At 31.9% G+C, this 23,286-nt stretch overlaps 4 protein-coding genes across 4 annotated transcripts; 2 read left to right on the forward strand and 2 right to left on the reverse strand.

Moving 5' to 3' along the window:
* Positions 1–2,755: 2,755 nt before the first annotated feature.
* LOC108776802 (ubiquitin-conjugating enzyme E2 J1) lies at positions 2,756–4,631 on the forward strand. The gene is made up of 5 exons (XM_018543514.1): positions 2,756–3,015; positions 3,342–3,547; positions 3,637–3,827; positions 3,906–4,023; positions 4,383–4,631. The coding sequence occupies exons 1-5, from the start codon at positions 2,979–2,981 to the stop codon at positions 4,629–4,631; spliced, it is 801 nt and encodes a 266-aa protein (XP_018399016.1). The 5' UTR covers positions 2,756–2,978.
* A 1,857-nt stretch (positions 4,632–6,488) lies between these two features.
* On the reverse strand, positions 6,489–8,317 carry LOC108776803 (uncharacterized). Its single transcript, XM_018543515.1, has 7 exons — positions 8,005–8,317; positions 7,604–7,655; positions 7,468–7,514; positions 7,348–7,381; positions 7,082–7,188; positions 6,879–6,991; positions 6,489–6,811 (listed from the first exon to the last, which is right to left on the reverse strand). The coding sequence occupies exons 1-7, from the start codon at positions 8,058–8,060 to the stop codon at positions 6,552–6,554; spliced, it is 669 nt and encodes a 222-aa protein (XP_018399017.1). The 5' UTR covers positions 8,061–8,317; the 3' UTR covers positions 6,489–6,551.
* Positions 8,318–10,799: 2,482 nt separating this feature from the next.
* LOC108776795 (odorant receptor Or2) lies at positions 10,800–15,751 on the forward strand. Its single transcript, XM_018543508.1, has 6 exons — positions 10,800–10,944; positions 11,026–11,494; positions 12,182–12,281; positions 13,043–13,165; positions 13,747–13,902; positions 15,695–15,751. Exons 1-6 carry the CDS (start codon positions 10,800–10,802, stop codon positions 15,707–15,709), a joined length of 1,008 nt encoding a protein of 335 aa, XP_018399010.1. The 3' UTR covers positions 15,710–15,751.
* Positions 15,752–16,533: 782 nt separating this feature from the next.
* LOC108776796 (RNA polymerase-associated protein CTR9 homolog) lies at positions 16,534–22,849 on the reverse strand. The gene is given in 14 exon segments (XM_018543509.1): positions 16,534–16,875; positions 16,878–16,929; positions 17,215–17,386; positions 17,505–17,839; positions 17,903–18,252; positions 18,323–18,439; positions 18,523–18,717; positions 18,807–19,341; positions 19,407–19,717; positions 19,800–19,925; positions 19,994–20,566; positions 20,637–20,876; positions 20,948–21,046; positions 22,808–22,849. Coding segments are annotated over 14 exon segments (3,489 nt in total).
* Between the last annotated feature and the right edge of the window lie 437 nt (positions 22,850–23,286).

The raw sequence follows: 23,286 nt of genomic DNA on the forward strand, positions 1-23,286 counted from the left end.
TCTAATGGATTCGAAAGCCTTCAAGTGATAAAATCAAAGTCCGGCGCGTCGAATCTGTCACGACACATCGTGTTCTCTAGATTTTATTTTAAGAAAAAACATCCAAGTTTTTCGCGAAAAGAAGTAGAAATTAAAGAAACGTGAAGATAAAGTATCTTCAGTATACTCGTCACTGAATGCATCGCTCTAAACTCATTGTTATGTCATAAAATGAAAGCGAGAGAGAGAGAGAGAGAACGAGAGAGAAATAGAAGGTACCAGGAGAACTATCTCCTTGCAGCACATCCATCGGGCGATGCCGTGAGCAACGCGCGAGAACCGCAATAACTTCTCGCGACATTCAACGATAATGAAAAAGAACTGTACATACACGTGCGTTTATTATTATCTACTTACTATTACGAGACTTACTCCTAAGATCTTTTGACTAAAAATACTTTATAGAAGCGAGACTCTGATCGCGCGTGGAGAACGACAAAAAAAAAAAAGAGCGAGGACTGCATCGCATACATTGTTTAGCGCCATTGTGACTCTATCCCCTTCTTAAGAAAATAAGCATATACATATATGTGTATATAAGCACATACACATATATGTATATATACTTATTATATTTGTTTATATACATAAAATACATGACACGCGCGTATATAGACGCATCGGTACTATTATTATTATCATTATTATGGTTACACGATTCTTATCATTATTAATATCGTCTTCACTATTATAATTATCATTGTCGTGTGAAGAGAATACGATGAGTAATTATTATAAAATAAATAAAAGGAAATCTTACTTATACATAATTATAAATACGTCATGACGATATATTCGTAACGATTAATTATTACGATAACATAACGACATTATTATTACTATTATAAATAACACCCTATTCCCATCTGTTGTGAATGTTTACGTTGTTTTATGATATTTAGAATATTCTAAAAATAAAGTCTATAATTTCCATGAAAAAAAAAACTCTTATTGCGTATTGTTAAATACTTCCTCTATATATTTATCAAATTCACGAAGATTGGATGTTATTAGTGTAATTATGACATAACGATCCATAATCACATTAATTTTATTGATAAATATGCGCATTTATTTCCGAGATTTATAGTATATAGTGTATAACATAAATTATAGTGTACTATAAATGCGCGCATTTATCCGTAAAAATACGAACCTAATTATCACTGGAGAGTAGTTAAAAAATAATTTTGTTATGGAAAAAAATTGTTTATATTTATTATTCAGAATCAAGACAAGCATATATTATAGTATGGTGATAAATTTCTGTAGATAATGAAAATTTGCATAATACGATTCCATAATTTATTTGTTTAAAATTTGACGTAACTTTTAAAATTTTTATTGTCAACCACGCAATAATTGACTGTTTGGAACATTTTTTGCTGTAGTGGAAGTTAAAATAGAGAAACTGTTTAGATACAAGATGTAGTAAAAACTAGATAAAATATAGTATATATATATATATATATATATATATATACTTGAAAGATAAATCAATACAAAGCGAGTTTTTAATTCATCGATTGATCAATCGATAAATTAAAAAATTCGCTCATACTGAAGTCATTGAAGAGTCAATAACAAGTTACTTTTTACAAAAAGTAACGATGACGGTAATGCGTTATTATTACTTTTATAAAGTAAACGTTCCCAACACTGGTATTAGCATACATAATAAGTTATATAGTAAATCCAAAATATTGATTTCTTTATATTGCTAAATTTTTTATACGCTATATAAAGCCTTTAGAAGCTTTCTACAATAAGTCATATTTTTATAGTAATAAATTATTATAATAGAAGATATATACATATATATATATAAATCAATATAGTAATAAATCACCAAATCAGAAGTCAAGAAGCTAGAAATTGATTATAATCACTGCAGTTAAATGTGAGAAGAATAATCGACTGTGATTGACCAATTTCTAACTTCTATGTATATATATATGAGCTAGAAATTGATCATAATCAATTTCTAGCTTCTGATTTCTGATTTGGTGATTTATTACAAATGGCTTAATGTAGAAAGTCTCTTTAATTTTCTTTACAAAATTACAAGAATCTGTGCTCTTATCTTTAAGGACTAATTCTTCTTGTTCTTAATTTACAATGGTCCAGGTTCCGGAAAAAACCGAATTAACGTGGCCGAAGAGGACTAATTCTTACAGATCACGCCGCGGTTAAGCAGGCATAAGTTAACAGATTATTTAAGCTGAGAACACAATGAAAAACACAAGCAGTAGCAACAGGGAATAAGAAATGTCAACCTATCAGAAATCATGTATAATAGAACGGACGCTTTCTGATAGGTTGAAATCTCTTATTCCTCTTGTGTTATCACCCAAGTTTCCCCAAGTGTTATCTTATCCTTGTTGTTCATTCAATGTTAAACGAAGATAAGACGATACACAGGGAGAGAGAGATACTTGGGTGATCCTTCCGAACGCAGCACAGCTTTACGACCAGTATAAATGACCTTGTGAATTATGTTGCGTGACGTAGTCAGCAGTGTCAGCACTGCCATCACTTGTCAGTCTATCCCCTCCAGATGCCGTAAGTGTCTGTAAAATGGCATCCCTGCTTGCCATCCCTATCCCTAATTTAGTGATAAATAGAAGCGCGCGAGCGCCAAAGTGCGGTGAGGTTTACCACGTCACGTCACGTCTCGCGTTCACGTTCACAGCAAGAGACCTGGAGCGATCGGTCCACGTCGGGACTTGAATTTGACGTCAAAAATCGTCCGGCGGAATCGGCGTGCATTTGCGCCGACTGCGAATATGTGAACGGGACGCGCTTTATCGATCAGTGCATCGGTGAGATCTGGTGGAATCGGTAGAGAAAGACGGTCTACGCTCCGCGTCGTTTTCCCGTTCTTGACTCTACAACCTACCGCCTCAACGAAGAGAAGGTGCCCGGAAAATTAATCGAGGATGTCATTCGAGGGCAAATACAACGCCAAGAGCCCGGGTAAGTCAAAGTCAACGCGCAAATTACGCCGGTTGAAATGTTTGTTTTGACTCACAACCGCGCAACTCTGACATATATCCATGAGGCTATTGTACTCGTGGATATCAGCGTATTTGCCAGCCAGCTATCTTCCGATATCTGCTGAGCTTTTGTGTCACTTCTACACGACGGTCATATTGATGCATAAAAATGTCTTACGTGTGCGTTGATACATGTATGTTTATCTGCTAATATAATATAAATGCGTTATCGAATAATACAATATCTTAAGGTTTGTAAAAATGACAAGGTTAAAATCGTTATCTTATTAAATATATGTATCTTAGCGGTGAAGAGATTAATGAGAGAGGCACAAGAGCTGCACGAAGCCACCGAAGAATATTATGCATCTCCTCTTGAAGACAACCTGTTTGAATGGCATTTCACAGTGCAAGGACCACCATCAACAGATTTTGAAGGTGGTGTGTATCATGGGAGAATCTTACTACCACCAGAGTATCCAATGAAGCCACCAAATATCATCCTATTGACAGTAAGTCAATGGACATCAGTAACAAGTAACATATGAATTATTATGTTATATCATGATGTCAAGTTGTTACATGTAATATTTTTATTTAGCCAAACGGACGTTTTGAAATAAACAAGAAGATATGCCTAAGTATCTCTGGTCATCATCCTGAAACGTGGCAGCCATCATGGAGCATTAGAACGGCATTACTGGCCCTGATAGCTTTTATGCCTACACCTGGAAGTGGTACAATTGGAGCATTAGATTACAGCACTGAGGAACGACAGAAACTTGCTAAAAAGTATAAATCCATATCGTAATTAAACAAAACATATTACAAAAATATGACATAGTCTTGTAATCGATCCTTGCATTCCAGATCACTCAAGTGGCAGTGCGATACTTGTGGTAAAGTTGTAAACTTGTTGTCAAAAAACTCAGTTAAGAAACCTATCACCGAGGAGGAGCAAACTATGCTGAAAACAATTGCCCTCAAAGTAAGTAAGCAGTTCTATTAAGTAAGTTCTCTCTCTCTCTCTCTCTCTCTCTCTCTATATATATATATATATAATTCTGAAAAGAAATATGTATCTGAATGTTTCAAACCACTAAAATTTTATAATATTAATTTTAAAATACAATTTCGATATAAGAACTAAATAACTGATTATAAATACTAAAATTATGTTTTTTCTTTTATTCCCGTTATTTTTCTGTAAACTATACAATGATAATTTTTTAAAAATAATATAATGATAAGTTATATGTATTATAAGCATATCTCTATTATAAGATGAATAATTGAACATACGTTTACATAAATATAGCTTAATGTATTTGTAAAACAAAATTATAGGCCGATGACTCACCAACGTCAGACATATCATTTACGGATAAAACAACAAATGTAACCGAAAGTGAAATACTGCACCGTTCTAACGTGGAAACGATGACGGAAGAAAATGCGGATTATCAACAACCTGAGATTATCCTAAATCACGTGGACACAATGTCGTCTTCGAATGATTTATTTTGGAGTATTCTTATTGCTTCATTAGTATCCGCAATAATTTTGTTAATTTTACGACGATTGTTCCTTGTTTAACTTATTTGTTTTTACAAAGTACAGAAATATGTTTAAAAATAGTAAATTTTATACACGTTTTATGGACAGCATTTTTAATCTTATAGAAAAAAGTTATTTATACTGTCAGGAATATTATCAACTGTGAATTCAAATTTTTTTTGAAAACGTGTGTAATACATGACGAAAGTATATGCATAGTAAATGTTAGTACATATCCATATCGTTTTTACAAACAGCATTTGTCTTATACATCCCAAACATTTTTATTTTATTGCTGAAATAAAGAGTAAATAAAAATTTCTAATTTTATTAATAATTTATACTAGTCGCTTGCTTTCATTAACGACATAGTATTGAAAACACATCATTATTTATCGAACGTTTATATTTTATTTCAGTATATTAAATGACTGGTATTAAATTTACATATTATAGTTTCTATTAGTTATAATTAGTAATAAATTTTATTTTGATAGTTATTTTCAAATATTTTTTGTTTGTCCATATATATATATATATATCTGTAAACTCACACAATTGTTATATTATTTTTACCAACAAATTTGCATTATATAATATACATAGCCTAACATCGTACTATTTTCTAATAAATATAAGCTATATAAATATGCTGTATAATTCTATAGCTTTCATACACTTTTCATATGTGTATAGCCACTGTAATAAAATTTAATATGTAATACATCTATTAGAAAAGGAGGATTTACAACAGGACTAAATTAATTTTTTGTATGTACATAAAAATATAATAAATTAATTATTTATTAAAGCATATTACTTCTTAACATTTATTACACTCCATAGTATAGCGTGATGTTTTGCAATTTCACATTCGCTTTATATGTTCATTCATCAAACTATATCTCTATACGATTTTGATTGATATGACATTTTTTTCGTGAATGCTTATTTCTAACATCCAAGTATTAAAAAAGCGTATTTTTTGTATGAGGCATATTTTGATTATATATAATGACATAATAGAAGTATATTAAAATGATATTAAATAAAGTATGAGTAACACAGTCATAAACTGTAGCAAACTTCACAATCTTTTATTATCTATATTAAGGCATTCTACAGTCATCATTTACAATAACAATTTTATTTTTACATGCTTTTCGTTACAATAAAATAATTTCTATCCGAAACTTTCTTCTTTTGTACATTTGCTATTTATCTTTCTAAATTTCACTATCTATTGATGTGTGCACTTATTTTTTTATTATAATATTGCATTTATTTCTCATATTAATGCCAATAGCTTAAAAATTGCATAAAAAATAATATGATGTAATAGAATCTTTTATATTTCTTATATTTGCATTATTCATGAACAATTTGTTTTAATATAGAATATTACTTCATATGAAAACAAGTTATTTGTTGGTGCACATACATATTAAAAATTTTAAATATAGAAGTATGGCACATGATTTTATTAAAAAATAATTTATTGTCGTACGGAAGCTGCGTGAGGTAAAAGCAAAACTAAAGCTTTATATTTATGTTGCTAAAGTTTACGATAAAATTCAATTTGCCATTTAAGCAAGCAAATAGTCTTATTTAGAAATGGAAAATTAATTTTTTTTTATTTACATATACTGTTGTATACATATGCATATACTGCAAATGATTTTTCTTGATTTGGTAGCTTGACATAATTCCTTTTTGTGCTACAAATTATTATATAAGATACTCTACACAATGTAGATATCTGCGTCATATTTCTATATCCAACATATTCTAATTGTAAGTTGTACAATACACATTTTTGAAACGATATAAACACAGTTATACTGTTTCAAGAATAGTAATATCGAAATAATGTAATCTTTTTGTTAGAGCGTCTGTTTTAGCTCTATTGTGACTTTTTATAATACAAAAATACAAACAATTCGTTAATTGATTCGTTTATCAGCTAGTATTAGTCCATTCACCCGTCTCTTTTAGAGCTTTGTCTGTTAATCTCTCTATCTCAGTTAAAAGTTGTTCAGTCTCTATATCGACACATACCATATTTGGTTCTACCGGATCCCATTCTAAACTATTTGGACTCGAGACTCTAGACCAAGGAGATGCTGTCAGACTGGAGGCTTGACTATTATTAGCTGATGTCTGTGTAAGAGAATACTCTGTATCTCCTTGTTCATCATCCATAATTGGTAGTAGCATTCCTGCAAAAGTATAATTTATTTATATATTATAAAATTTATATAAATGATAATATAAATGGTAGATCACCTTCGTGTTCCCACTCAAGATCCAGTGATGATCCTGGAGTGGATGTCACATAAGCCTGTTGTTTCATTAATGTTCTTGCATCAAGAACTTGAAGGGACATATCCAGACCAGAACTGAAAATAAGTGTACAATCTTTTAATCTTTCTCACACACACATACCAATTCCGAGATTGTTATTGAAATTAAGTAATAATATAGTTTACCTGGTAGAAACATCATTTCTGGAACTCAATCTAGCATACCTATTACCACTTTGTACCCATCTTCCATCTTCTAATAATTCCAAAGTTACAGGAACCCCACGTTTTTTCTATGATTCAAACACATATACATTTGTATAACGCAAATTAAGATACTTCTTGTAAGTTCTTGTACAAGAAAAGTAACACAGCTCTTACATATTCTGTAACATTCTTATCTTCGTATACTAAATGATGCATAAGATATACATTATAAGATATTTTTTTACCTTGAATCTTTTTAAAGAGAGGAACGATAAGAGACTACATCCAGTAAGCATGGCAGATAAACGTAATATTAATATCATGTATCCAAATTAGAATTAAAAGTTACAAACTGACTTTTATACCTGTTTGATCCTTTAGTTTGGTCTTCGTGTCCTTCAACGTCCATGGACTAAACATAAAACAGCAATGTTATTTCTGTTAGCAAAAGCATAAGCAGAAACATTGTTCAAAACATTATTTAAAAACTTGGATATATACCTCAACTTGTTCTTCTTCTTGGAATGACATTCTGGTATGCCTTTGATAAAACCTGAATATAAAACAAAGCAATGAAATAACAAAACATGATATTTCCTATTGTAAGATCTATAATATACCAGGAAAACTGTCAGTTGGAGATCTTCCTAAATCCTAATAAAAAAATCTAATAGGATTCAATACAACTTTCATAACTTGATTTCTTCGTAACATATAGTTATATACTAGTGCAACTATAAAGTTATGATTCATACGACTGAAATATTAGATTATTGATATAGTTCTCTATTTAACTGCGCGCTCTTAAGAACAATTTTTTTCAAAATCTATGCAACGATTTCGTATCAGATACCCTGGCAGCTGTCTGCCTGGATTTCGATCAGACTTAGTCCATTTCTAACCTGTACGGCACGAAATCTGTGACTTTCGTTATACAGCGGCCGAGACAGGCTCCCATGACCTGCCAGTCTACGGCGTCGTGCCGTCATCTAATTGATATGGGTTTTCGGATACCAGTGTTTAACTCCACGTGTCACGTGAAAACAGGAACGACGATGTCCTTCCACCAGGTGTTACCTGGTGTTGACGTTGGTATCTCGAATATCTCGTTCTCGATCCGTCACGACCACACACATTCATCGTATTTACACCATTAATTTAAAAAGAATATAAATGTTTGGAATGTTGGACGGTTTAGATCAGCTGTTATCCATACCATGATTAACCATGATATAAAATTTTATATCATCCCTACTTAAGCCAGAGGCACACGAAGCATATTTTTCTGCCGGATTGCTAGCTGAATCAGATTCTTGGTATCGGATTGGTTACGATACTGGCACTATCAGCATCGCAGCCAATACAATGGCAAGATTCTATTCCAGCTAGCAATCCAGCAGGAAAACACGTAGTACGCTGCGAGTGTGTTAACAATAATGCTTTGAGCAATGTCGACGAGAAACGCGCGAAATGATAGAACTCCTGTTTACAAATCATGTAACATCCTTAGTCGGATTTGTCATCCGACTTTTCATGATAATTCTGATCTTATGATCAAGAATAACAGATGTTGAGTTATAAAGGTAAAAACCTCTCGATATCCTTTCGCTATTTCTGTTATATATCACTATCACGATATTAATTTAAATCAGCATAAGTCATTCTTAGATATGTCTCCAATTTATAACAGAACACGACAAAAACGATTTTACTGAGGATATCCAAAGATTTTAGTTATAGATACCAATCTGAAAATAATTTTGATGAATCGTCAAAATAATTATGTGGAAAACTCAAATATGAGCATGCTGTAAAAAAATTTTATATTAAACATTAATATATAACTTTTAGATTGTATATTATAATTTATTAGTTAAACGAGATTTATATAATAACACAGACACATAAAATTTAATGTTTGATTCGGAGATTATAGACGTGATATTCTTATGTATTTAGACGCTTTAAAACCGAATGCTCCATTTATAGATATACAATATACATAATAATTTTTTATCGGCAAAAATAGCTCAATTTTCCAATATTTTTAGTGCTATTTATAGTCTAGCTTTTAACAAGCATGTTGAATAAGTATATATAAATTAAAGAAAATAAGTTCATTTTGATAATATCCAAGCTTGTAAAGTTAATATGTTTACTGGTAGCACAATATTGTACTTCAAACAATATTACTAATAAAAATCAACATCAGCCCTCGCACGATCATTAATACTTACAATTAGTGGCTTAATAATATAAATATATACATTTATTTCTTATTTTTGATTGCACTGCGTTAGCCAGCATTTTTCTACTTAACGAGTACATTCATTTTACCTTATTACCTCTTATATCGTCAGTCTACTTCATATTATTTTCGGCCTTTTCACGTTGCTACAAATACAAACACATATCAGCTGATGCATTATCTATGAAACTACGTGGCGATGCAATAATTTTTGGCATTTCAAAGTTTATTCGACAAAAATTATACTTCAGAAAACTCCAAATTATTGAAAAAAAATAATAAGTCTTCAAAGGGAAGAAAGCGACGAGAAGATAAATTAATAATAAACATCCATAAGGAAAATTGGAGGACGTTGCACCCATTTAGATATTCGTAGACTATTTAGAAAATACTGTCTCTACGCGATGCCGTAGGAAAGCCATACGAATTCGTTTTTTTGAACAAGAAATTGCACTCCCGAAAAAATACGGCAGACATTAATATCTGAAATATTTAAGAGTGCTCGTACTTTGCACTTGAACACGTGCGTTTCAGAACTTTTTCCGTGAGCATGCGTAATTGCAATGCTACCTGTGAAGCAAGAGAGTATGCTGAATTAATAAAAAAAAATGCCAGTCTCTGTTTAACCTTAGATATGGACAGTTCTAAAGAATTAGGATATACTGCAGGTAATACATTACAGATACTTTTTTATTTTCATATCATTATCGTTAAGTTTTCTATATCGATAAATATATATAACCGGTTTGTAATGACGTATATATACTGACATAAATTTGTAATCTATATATTTTTATTAAATATATAGATTACAAATTTATTGTTGTTGGTAGTATAAGATAGACTGTTTTCTTGTGCCAATGTCACTAATAGAATAGATAGGAAATTTTGTTTTAAGATTGACTAACGCGAAAACAACTTCTACACGTATTTTAATTGCTATCTGGAAAAATTTACCGTAAATAAATTTTATTTTACAAACTTTAATTTATTGTTATTAAATTAATTAATTATTCCAAAAGTTATAATACTCAAGTACAATTTTATTTTTAATTGACATGATGTCACTAATGAAGAACCTATCACAGCTGTCCGGAACAAACTTGATTCTCTTCGAAATATACTTATTGTTAAACACAAAAAAATCTGAAACACGTATTCTTTATTTACATCATATATTATATTAAATCATTATTTTTTTATATTTTAGACAGTGATATTTGTGACAAGTTTTTTGTAAGATTTATTTCCATGGTGTTACTAACAATAAGATTATAATCCATATCTCGATTTCATTATCAATAATAGCATGGTAATTAACTAGACTTAGACTGGGCGATCGGAATAAATCGGGTTTCTTTGAAGATTCTCGGTCTCTGGCCAGATGATAAGTTAAATCGTCGACAAAGGTTTTTAGCTGATCTACGCGCTATCATTATTTTTACCACGATGCTTTGCACATCGGTCATACCCGGAATACTAGCGTTGTTGAGAGTCTGGGGTGACATGGTGGCGATGGCAGATAATATGCAAATCGGTCTACCCTTTTCAGTGACCGTCCTGAAATTTATCATCATGTGGTTCCACAAAAAAGGTAAGTCTTTCTTTCCGATATTACCATTTTATTCATTTCTCGAAGTGAGTTCTATATACTATATTACATCCTTCTGCAAAGATCTTGAACCGGTCATAAACATGATCATAGAAGATTGGCTCCGGACAAAAACAATGCAAGAACGAGATACTATGATAAAGCAAGCGAGAATTGCCAGAATAATGGTCATGTTCGGATGTACTATGATGTGCTTCGCGTGCATTATTCTCATCATTCCTCCTTGCTTTGGATATACTACAAGATATCTGACGAATCTAACAGACCCGGGAAGACCGATGCTGGTGCAAACGTATTATTTGCGAGACATAACGGAGACCCCATACTACGAAATCGTGATATCCGCCCAAGCTATATCAATTTTAATGGCCGCGATTTCTTACACGGGCATCGATACTTTTCTGTGCTTGCTTGTGTTTCACATATGTGCCCAAATGGAAATTCTCAAAGAGCGATTTCTCCGTTTGAACAACTTGAAAGACTTTAGTATCGGATTATCTTTCAATATCGAGGATCATCTTCGTCTCATTAGGTTGTATTAAGCTCGATTTATAACAATTTTTTGTGTTTTACACTGCTATATGTCATTTTTGTTAAAATAATATTTAAAAAACTAAAGGACTATATGGCAGTTTGGTTGAAGTTTAAACATTGCTCGAGCATACCGCGCGTATGAAGAAAGCTCGAACACATTTATTTAAACCATTAATGCACTGCAATCTACTTACCCGACTTATCGCCAAAAATATAAAATAATATTTTCTCTTTTATACGAACGGAATAAACATTACACAGATTTTATCTACATATTTCTAAAAACAGATCCTCTGAAAATAATCCTTAAAAAAGATTGCGCATTTCTTATTTGCATTTCGATTATTATTATTATTATTATTATATAATACACATATTACTTATAATACTATAATATTTGTAATATGCGATAATAATTACTGGGATTGTATATAAATTTGTGACAAACCTACATAATACTTTTACGTAATGTTAGTTTCTTACGCCTATATATGTATTGGTCGAACGAATACATCGTTTACAATCCAGGGAAAAGCAAAAATAGGATATCGTTTACGTCTAAGTAATTAACATCGATCCAATTTTTATTTCTCCCTGGAAATGTAATGGTATATATTCTCAGAGACTTTTCACTTGATCGGAATTATCTCCGCTATATTACAGTATACGATATCTTAAATCGTAGGTCTGTTGATATTATCGACAATACATTCAACTTGATGCTTCTGGCACTATTAGTGTTTTTCGCTATGTTATTTTGCCTACAAGGATTTCTGATAGTTAATGTAAGTTGGTGAATGAGAGAAGAGAGTTATCCCTTTATAAAGTTATATTTCTTGAAAATTAAAAGAAAATCGTACATACTAAATAAGAGTCAAAACGCAGTCAGTGCGAAGAGTACAATAAAATCAGTTACATTTAGAAATATAAAAACTTACAGACTCAGATTCTGCTCATCTTTAGGCCATTATACATTTTTTAATTAGAATATGCATATTCTAATAAAAAAATGTCATACTTTACAATTTAGATTATTCCTCGAGTACTAAGTGTAAGTGAAAATTAATCAGAAGAGAGTGAGAATTATGGGTTTTCTAATGTCTGTAGTTTGTGGCGTCGAGTGGCTCACCGCTCGGTGCGATTGACTCGCGATCTGTAGACCCGAGTTTCAATCCCACATGCGCCCAAACGCGATTTTTCGCATTTAATGAGCCAAAAAATGGCATCTGCCTGATGATCAAAAGATCTATGATCATCAGCGCCGTTCGGATTCGGCGGTTAAATTGTATATTCTAAATATAACTGATTTAATTTAATATTTCGTTCTATTAATTACGAGTCCTTTATTTAACATATTTATATTTTTTGGATCATAAAAGTGGAGGAACAGTAATGAATTAAAGATCTTTAATCGTGCATGATACTCTTCTTATCAATTTCCCGTGCAAAACATAATCATTCATCCTAAAGGAAAAGAAACTAATTGTAAATTAAATTTGAGTTTCTCAAATAAAAACATCGAAAGAAAATATATTAACGTGTCTAGATCATTGGCGGAGATGGCGAAGGTGTTTCCATTATGCGAATATGTTGGCTCGTTTCGATTCTTATTAATACATTTGCTCACATGTGTCTGTACTGCGTGGTCGGGGAGATTCTTATAGCCAAAGTAAGTGCTTATTGTTAGTACAAATAGCCATGTGCAAAAAATAGATTTACAAAATTGTGTAGCTTTTTTCATTAAATCGAAACAATTTCTAACGACATGTCTGTTAAGCTAGCATTCCCCCACAAAAAATCAAAACGGCAGAATTAAGTGCACAAAAATTGCCATTAGAGCACATAATTAGCACATAAATAACACTTAATTCTGGCATAGGTGCCGTTTTGATTTTTTGTGAGAGGGTGCTAGACATTCTAATGACTTGTCTTCGTAGATATCACAGGGAATCCAAAAAAAAATTCCTTTTATAACTTTTAAATAATATTCTAACAGAGATAAAATTATAAGAAAGATAAAGGATATTATAGATTTTTTTATTGATTGGAAAGGAATTCTTTTGTTCATTTCAAACAGATTACGCCAATTTATAAAAAACTTGAAGAAGAGTATTTTTCGAATTTAAATTGATTAGTTGTGTTATCTAAGTTGACATTTTACTCAAAAGTCTCTTTTCAATTCGTCATTTATGTTATTTACGTATAAGTGATAAGATTAATACAAAGTTAATGATACAACAATGTTTGCAGGGTGAAGGAATATTTTATGCGGTGTATAACTACAAGTGGTACTTGAGGACGCCAAGTGAAACCAAACATCTGATGCTAATAATGATTCGTGCTGAAAGGCCTCTGTATATCACCGCGGGCAGAATGTTTCCTATGACATTGTCCATGTTTTGCAGTGTAAGATATTCGTAAATTCATTTATACATGCCCGTATACATGTTAATTAAATTATCAACTTTATCTTGTTTGATACATGATAATTATCTGTATAATTTGATTAATAATTAAATTAATTATCGATTAAGTTAATAGAAATTTAATCTAAATCTACATCTTCATAAAACCGGTCATATATATACATGCTGATTTATATAATTCTTTAACCGCGTATTGGCACTATCGTTTTATTTCTAAATAAATTCGTGTTTATCAAAATTTAATAAAACAAACTTATTTAGATTTGTACCTACATGAAAAACCTAATATCTAAAATTTTTGTGACTTTTTTCCATTAACATAAAATTCCAGACCATAAAATTAATTGTAATAATTAAAATTGTTATTATAATTAAGTTATATCTATATATTATAGAATTAAAAGTCGTGTCTACTAACATGGTAAATTTACCTTTTTTTTAGTTAATAAAGACGTCGGCTGGTTACGTATCCGTATTACTTGCTAATCGATAGTTCTTCGATAAATCAATTAGAAACTCAATGAAGACACCACGGAGAATTAAAAAAGTAAACTATTTAAATGAACGTATACTGCTATTGTACTTTTATTCAACTTCAAGTATTTATCTATTGCATATTTTAAAATGGATTGTTATTTTAAAAGAAAAATATATTTATACATATAATTGTGTTAATGGAAATATTAAAAAATTATAAGATTATAAAATCATAATTCTTAAAAAAATATAATGATGTTATAATTATTAATTTAAAAAATTAATAAAAAAATAATTATGATTATAATGAAAACATTTTCATACGCTCAACTCAAGAATGTTTTGTCAATATTGGCTGCATTCAAAAATTTATTACCAGTACTAAAAATCTATAGTTTATGTTACGTGCACTACAGCTTTTCGATATGTGCAATAAATTTTAGAACACAGCCATTGTCAGTAGTTATAATAGACATTTAGTACATAGATACCTAAACAGACCTATTAATTTAGTCTGCTTTCCAAAGGTGTGTTTCAAGTTATGCAAAAATTAGTGCGTAATGTATTACATCATTTCATCCAACTTTATTTGGTGAACACAACCAGGACAAATGATGCATCATGCGTTACATAACTCAGAATTCTAATACTCACTGCCAGTACTGGAAATCTATAGAGTACATAACGTTTATTAGACATTATCAGTGAATGGGCTAGTCTCGAGCCTATAGCCCACACAAAAACGTAAAGTAGTCAGAGAGAGAATCCGTATACAATTTTGTATTAACAGTAATCTTAAGAGATATTGTAAGAATTAACCAATCACAAACAAGAATTTTCAAAAACTTTCAGCTCTGATTGGCTAATTCTTACGTTACGTCTTATGATTACTGTTAGTAGAATGGAGTTAGCTAAGTCGTATCGACGGTTATAAGTCGTTAATTACATTAAAACATTAATTTTTTTAAGATAATGATACTGATATGGGTTACGCTGGTAATGGGTTAAGAACTATCATTTTTGTTTTGTCTTCGAATCGTCTATTTACGAGCGACATTCAAAATTGATTTTGTTCGGTGTCTGATCTAAGTGTTATTAGTTTAAGGTGGGTATAATTGAATATTAAATGTCCCTCAGGGTTATAATTGATATTTAAACTATTTTCGAGTATAGCATCAAATTAACAAAATATTTGTAAGTTATATTGTTATTGGCAAAGGACCACGCACTTTTTATGAATTGACTGAAAAAAACGTTTTCAGTCAATTTGCTTGAATTTTTTTTATATATTATAGTTCTTGCATCTCTAATGAAGAACCTTCAAACGTCAGAGGCAAGGGAACTCACATAAATTAAGCATCCCAAACGTGAGAGGCAAGAGGATTCACGTAAATCAAGGATATCCCAAAGGGATAAAAGATCTGTCACGTCCACGTCATTCATCCTGGGTATTTACATTTGCATTTTCTTAGTTCTACGATCTAAGTGTTCATAGACATTTAGCACGTTTTTGTCTTACAGAATTAGTTCATATCTTTGTAAACAATATTAGGAATGTTTTTGATTCGAAAGAATATTGATATCTAAAGCCAGCGACACACGGTGCTTCTTTTCCTGCTGGATTGCTAGCTAGATCAGATTCTTGCCATTGGATTGGCCGCGATACTGGCACTTTCAGCACCGCAGCCAATACGGTGGCAAGATTCTAATCCAGCTAGCAATCCAGCAGAAAAACAAGCACCGTGTGCCATAGGCTTTAGTTGGTAAATATTTTGATTTTACAGCAGCCTTTGAATTGAATTCGATTATAGACGCATCTATGAAAATATGTGATTATTACTGATCTTAAATATTAGTCGTCAATGTATAATGTGCATATCAAAAGAGTACAAATCAGATAAATAATTTTACATGTACTAATATAATGAGATAAAATTATTTTTTATTATCAAACTAGTTATTATGTTATCCAAATTTATTTCGTCACGTACAAAGACCATAAAATTAATTGTAATAATTAAAATTGTTATTATAATTAAGTTATACAATATATTATAACGAATAGTCTTTTTTCACATATCACAGTTATATAATATAAAAAATAAATTGTACTTATTTACTAAATAACGTCTAATCACATTATTGAATTACAACTGAAAGACCTAGAACCGCTCTTTCTCGAACTCGGTCTTAATCTTGGCTTTGATCCACTTCTTCGCGAGCTACTGTTAGACCTTGACCACGAGCCGCTTTTGCGCGAACCTGATCTCGATCGGCTTTTGGCTGATCTTGACCAGGATACCGACCAGCTTCTTCATCTCGAAACGCTTCTCGATCTGGATCTCGAAGCAGATCGAGAGCGCGATCGTGATGAAGATCACGAACAAGAAGCTGAACGTAATCTGATCCTCGAATGGATAGCGGATTTCGACCTTGAACGTGATCTCGAGCGTGAGCCGCGAGAGCCTTCGGAATCACAGAGACGATTTGTTTGCTGCCATGCGGTTGATTCTCTTTACCGCTTTCGCCACTATAACAAGAAAAATTTAATTTAACATTATTTAATTTATATTTTGTTGAGTGTAATAACTAAGAAATATTTCTCTCTCTCTCTCTCCTAAGATTTTTTAATATTTAGTAATTATAATATAATTAAAAAATGATAAATGTGATATCAATCCGCAAGAAAAATCAAATCAACTGTGATTTATTGAATTCTAAAGTTAGAGATAATCGTATATAATATTAAGATAGCATCTCTCTCTACCTCTCTTTCTCTCTCCCTCCCTCCTCTCTCTCTCTCTCTCGTACTTACCCACTAGCAATTTTAATGCCACCCGTATCACTGTCTGACTCGTTCGTTGAAATAGTTTCCTTCAATTTAGCCAGATTAACCTTAAGGGTAACCGCGGCCTTACGCGTTTTTTCTCTTTTAGTCCTTGCGTTCTTGTTGCCACGTTTCCGTTTCGGCTGATCACTAACAGATCCTAAAAAATACATATTTTCAAAATTGTTTCTTTAATTTTATAAGAATATTAAGCTTGATAATTAAAACAAGTGATTTTATATGCTACGAAAAGAGAAAATAAAATTTAATTTTCTTACCGCTACTGCCACTTCCAACATCCTTCCCGCGTCTTTCTTTACCTTTACTCTTCCTCTCTTTAGTTCCACTGCTAGGTTTCCTCTTACCCTTTCTTTTTTTCGGTCCTTCTCTGCCTTCATCTCTATCAGATCCTCCACTATCACTAACATACTGGTCAGTTTGTTGCCTTTTACCCTTTTTACCAGGTTTCTCTGACGGCATTTCACCGAATACCAATGCGTTCTTAGTTTTCTCAATATATTCTTGTCGTTTCTGCAAAATCTCCTCTTCTTTCTTGCGACGCATCTCTTCCAGTTTACGTTGCTCTCCCGTCTGACGCATTTTGAAGGCTTGTCTATAAATTTAGATGATTTAGCGATAAACGTATAAAAAAATATTCCCGATGAGAATGACGTACCTTTCTTCTTCTTGCTTACGTCTTAACAACTTATCTTCCTCATCCAACCTTTCAGCTCTAGCGACATGATTCCGTGCTTGTGATAACAAATCGTAACTTCTCTTGGCTTCAGCTTCCGCCATCCGAACAAGATGTTCCATCCTGTCGCCTGTCCAATCAGGATTGTCCATCTTGTCGCCAGGCGCTGACAAATACTGAAAATATTTGAGTGAAACACGTAATTCATGAACTGCCTGCTGTACGGTCGTCAAATTTGATTTTTCATCTTTAAGAATCTGTGTGGCCAATCGTTGAAGTACAAGAGCAATATTGTATAATAAGACGGTATCCTGCGGAGCTACTCTGCGCGCCTAAGAATATATTGACAAATTATATATCAAAATAAAATAATTTAAAAAATTCACATGTATGTCTAATTACTTTTAATAACGTCAGTTTTGCTTCTTTTAACTTGCCAGCTTTAAAATAAGCTCGTCCAAGATATTGTAAAACTTCAACGTGATGGTATTCATAGAATTTGCACAAACAATTTTCGTACTACAATGTAAAATATTAAATTATTTAAGTTGAAATTAATTACTTCTAACTGTATCAACTGTGTATAATATATTATTATCGACCATTTGAATAGCGCTGACGAATTGTTCGTGCTCCACATAGATATGCGCAATATTTAACCAAACATCACAGAATTCTGCCGTTGCTTCTTGCACTTGAGCAAATATATTTCTAGCTTCATTTACACAACCTTTATGCGCGAGTACTGCACCGATACCATTTGCAGCCCAAATGTTCTTCGGGTCATTTCTCAAAACCTAACAAATCATATTAGACATAACCACATGTATGTTGATCTAGATAACATTTACTTTAGATACATTAAATTAGATAATATTATAGTTACCTGCTCATACATGGCTAATGCTTGATCCTGATGCTTCTTCCTTTCTTTATCTTTTCCACTCTGATGTAATGTTTGCAGCCAAATATTTCCCAACGCTACTAAAGAGTAAGCATCGGTGCTCGTGGTCGGATTTTTCAAAATTCTTTCGAATTTATCCTGGCCAGGACTCCATTCCATCTCGGCCAGATGCAAATTACCCAACAATGACCATGCGTCCGGATGTTTGTTATTGATTATCAAAGCATCATTGAACCAATCGGACGCTTCGTATATATGTCCCTTATCTCTCGCCATGCAGCCGAGTCTCAAATAACAGTCTACGTAATTTGGATGTTTCTTTAAAATATCTTTGTACAATTTCTCTGCTCGATCAAATACACATAATGCTTCGTTAAGTCGAGCTAAGTTATACGTCGTAGTCACTGCTATCGAATTGTAATATTTAGAATCATGTAAAGCATCTGTTTTTGAACGCGCCAGAGATCCCTCTAGAGATTCCTCTAGATTTTTCCTGGCTTCCTCCAAGTTACCGAATCTGAGAAGTAAAAAGTAAATTAGTATACTATACAAAATAAATGCAATATAAAAATATACACGTACCTGTAATGTAACGCTCCCACATTGTTCAAAATCCCGGGCGGTATATCTGCTTGAACTATTTCCTTCAAGATCTTGGTCGCGGTCCCAAAAGCATTCAAAGCTGCATTTAAATCACTTTGCACCAATATCTGTGCTAATTCGATCCAAGCTACGACATCATCAGGAAACTGTTCCGTTACTTTTCGCAAGTAATTTTTTGCAATATCGTGTTTCGACTGAGAACTCGAATTAGCGTAGAGCGAACCGAGAATCTTTATTGTTTCGTAATTTCCTGGTTGTGCTTTCAAGACCTTCTTGAAGCAATGGGCTGCCTTGTCAGGGAGATAAATTATAATTTTACATATATTTTAATATGAATAATTATTTTAAATAACATATATTGCATATTCTTACATTTTCTTCATCACCACAAGAAACATACATTTGTCCTAAGCCAAAATATGGCAGTACAAATACAGGCGGAGCAAACTGCGTTGCCAGATAATAACATCGAAATGCTTGATCGAAATATTTTTTACCCTGAAATATTTTTACTTAAGATAAAAGCAGTATTGACATAATAGCATTAATGACTACTTTATGCTTACTTTGGCGTGAAATACTCTGGCTAACTGATAGCAACTTTCTGCTCGCATGGCTTCGATTTCCGTGTTATAATATGCACGCAACGCTAAACGTTCAACTTTTTTATAATCTTTTTCGAAAAAGAAATGGTTTGCTAAATGATTTAGCACCATCGGATTTGTCGAATCGATCGTATATGCCTTTGATAACATTTGCACGCAGGTTCTTATGCTGTCAGGTTGTTGCTGATTTAATTTCAAGACTGAAAGGCCAACTAGCGCGCCGACGCATTGTCCATCCAGTTGCAAAGCTCTCTCAAATGCAAGTCGCGCTTTCTCTTGATTATTCAACTTCATAAAACAATGCCCCATTCCTAATCTAACAGCGGCTGGACAGTTTGGATTAGTTCTAAGGGCTTTCTTATAAAATGCAAGTGCACCTCTGTAATTTTTCTTGTTAAAAGCAATGCAAGCTTTACCGAGCAGAGAAGGTATGTTATTTGGCGAATGATTCAGTACCAAATTAAATTGTGCATCAGCTTGCTCCATTTTATCACCTTCGAGTAGGCAGAAATAAGCTCGACCAAGCAAATGATTCTGCAATAAAAAAAACGAATATAAAAATTACTATGGTTATTATTATTCAAATATATATGACAATACATACGTGATCATACACGAACATCTTGTCAGCTGTTGTATACAATAATTTGGCTTTTGTAAAGAGATCGCTTTTTTTATCTTTATTTTTTTCTTTGTTGGCTTCCTGGACATAATAGGCAGCCAACATACTAAGGGCTCGCATCTGATCTTTTTCATAGTCGCGATAATCAATATTTGCATCAATACGAGAAGATTCAAGTATTTTAATGAAATCATCAATTTTTTGTTGGTTGTAATACTCAAGCTGGAAGCAGAAATAAACTTAGACATTAACATATATTCTTTCTTTATTAAAATTATCTATTCTATACATACAGCCAAATTAACCCAGATATTAAGTTGAGCATGTTCCTCTCGCAGAACCTCCAGAACTTCATCTCCATCTGGTAACTGATCTAAATGAAGTTCTATGACCTACGAAATTAAATAGAACCGTTATAATCTTAGCAAAAGGTACATATGAATGTATCTTTCATTTGTTATTTTCTGATTTAATGGTCATATTGATAATATGAAGATTAATATTACATATTATCATATAACTGTATTGTAATATCAAAATATCCATAAAATAAGTATAGTATTTAGAATGTAGCATATTAACTTACAAGTATAATAAGAAAAAATAAGAAAGTTACACATGTAAATATTTATTTTATACTTCTACCATTTTCTGATGTTAATGTTCATATTGATCATATTGTTCATATTATATGAAGACTAATTTTATATTTTATAGTTATTATCATATAGTATAATGATACTTAATATCAATAAGTATACATGAGATAAGCAAATATTAAATTATAACATGACAATAAGGATAAGTAGGTAATTTAAATAATATCTTTTCGTTATGTTTCGCATAAGATCACAATGATCTACGTATTAGACAATTATCACAGGAAAGAATTATTTAAAAACATATAGGTAGGATTACATTGTATTTTTAATATAAAAAGCTATATAATTATTATATTAACTATTAACAGGTAGAAAAGATTATTAATAATATTTGAAAGGATGTAAGTGAATATACTGTACTATATATTTCTAGATGGAAAATTGTAGCTATATACTCAAACAAATGTACTGTTGTATAATAGAACTTACAAACAGGATTATTAATGTTACTTGAGAATATATAATTGATATTAGATTATATTTTAGCGGAAAATTATAAACTTAAGATTTACATTTGTACAATTATCACAGGTAAAAAGAATTAAAAACACTTAGCAATATATGCAGATAGAATTAAATTTGTATTTTAAAATGGTAGATTTGTGGTCCTACAGATTATGATATTCAATTATTACAAAGAAAAATTTAACGACACATGCGAACATATACTAGGCGAACACTGAAAAAAATATTTGTGTGAATTACATGATTATGCTGGGTTTTTTCCGACCCAGCATAATCATGTAATATTCCAGATCATACGGAAAATTACAAATTTTAATATATTAATTTTACATACAATATGTATTTACGGGATTCCATTTTGTCTGTAAAAATTACATTTTGTATGTGAGAAATTCTATCGAGCATTCGAGGCGCGCGGCAGCATTCTTCTCGGTGCGCTTGCGCCAAGTGTATATTCTGATTGGCTACAATGATCATACAATAAATGTAAAATTACAGAACGTAAAATTTTACTCTTTTTTTTTGTAATTTTACATGAAACTGTTTTTATCCGTTTATGCGTTGTAAAAATACCGCTTAAATTTAAAACTACAAGTTATTTTTACATAAAAGTAGTACATTCACATATGTTTCACAATTAATATGTATTTTTACTTTAAAAAATCTAGAAAAGGAAATTTCCAGTTAAATTTAGGTATTTTTCCGGTTATAAACATATGTAATTTCCATGTAAAATTACATGCATTTTTTTCAGTGAATAAGAGAGTTTAAAGTAAACAAAAGAGGAATAATTCATAAACGTCGAGCTGTTGAACCAACATTAAACATATTGCTATCCGAATGTATGCACGTGACATGTAATATTTATTCGACCAGGAGAAGCGTGTCCATTTTTTTTAAGGTTAGGCTTGTATTAACGTCGCTGAGCATTGCAAAAGTGTCTGTCATCCAATTTCATTGCGCTTAGGATCTCGTCATTATGGATATTGTGAATTAACGATATAATCAGAAGAACAACATATTCACCTCATCTGTATAGCGGAGTGGTATCTCTATAGATCCCGCCATTGTAACATATTTTCATATTAAAACGCACAGAACATATTAAAACGATTGGACACTGCACTTTGCACGCACACTACTAATTATAAGTACTAATCAGGAGTAAAACTAGTAAAAGGGAACTGAACAAGACGCTCTTCAACCTTCAATGTATATCAACGTATGTACTGCTCAAACTCAAATTTGAATAACTCAAGCAGCCAATCCGCACTTTCCACGTCACACCGCGCAGACTCGTGCCGACTTATACAGCCATGATGAAAGTAGTGCGATTCGCGCATGCGTTAAGACATACTTTTAGGGCTGCGCAGAATAAAAGGAACAGAGAACGGAGAATAAGAATTTCAACCTATCAGAAATCATGTACTATGGAATACGCACTGTTTATTCCACAGTATATGATTTCTGATAGGTTGAAATTCTTATTCTCTGTTCCCTGTTCC

This window comes from Cyphomyrmex costatus, unplaced genomic scaffold (assembly GCF_001594065.2).
Source record: "Cyphomyrmex costatus isolate MS0001 unplaced genomic scaffold, Ccosl1.0 scaffold388, whole genome shotgun sequence".
NCBI lineage: Eukaryota > Metazoa > Arthropoda > Insecta > Hymenoptera > Formicidae > Cyphomyrmex > Cyphomyrmex costatus.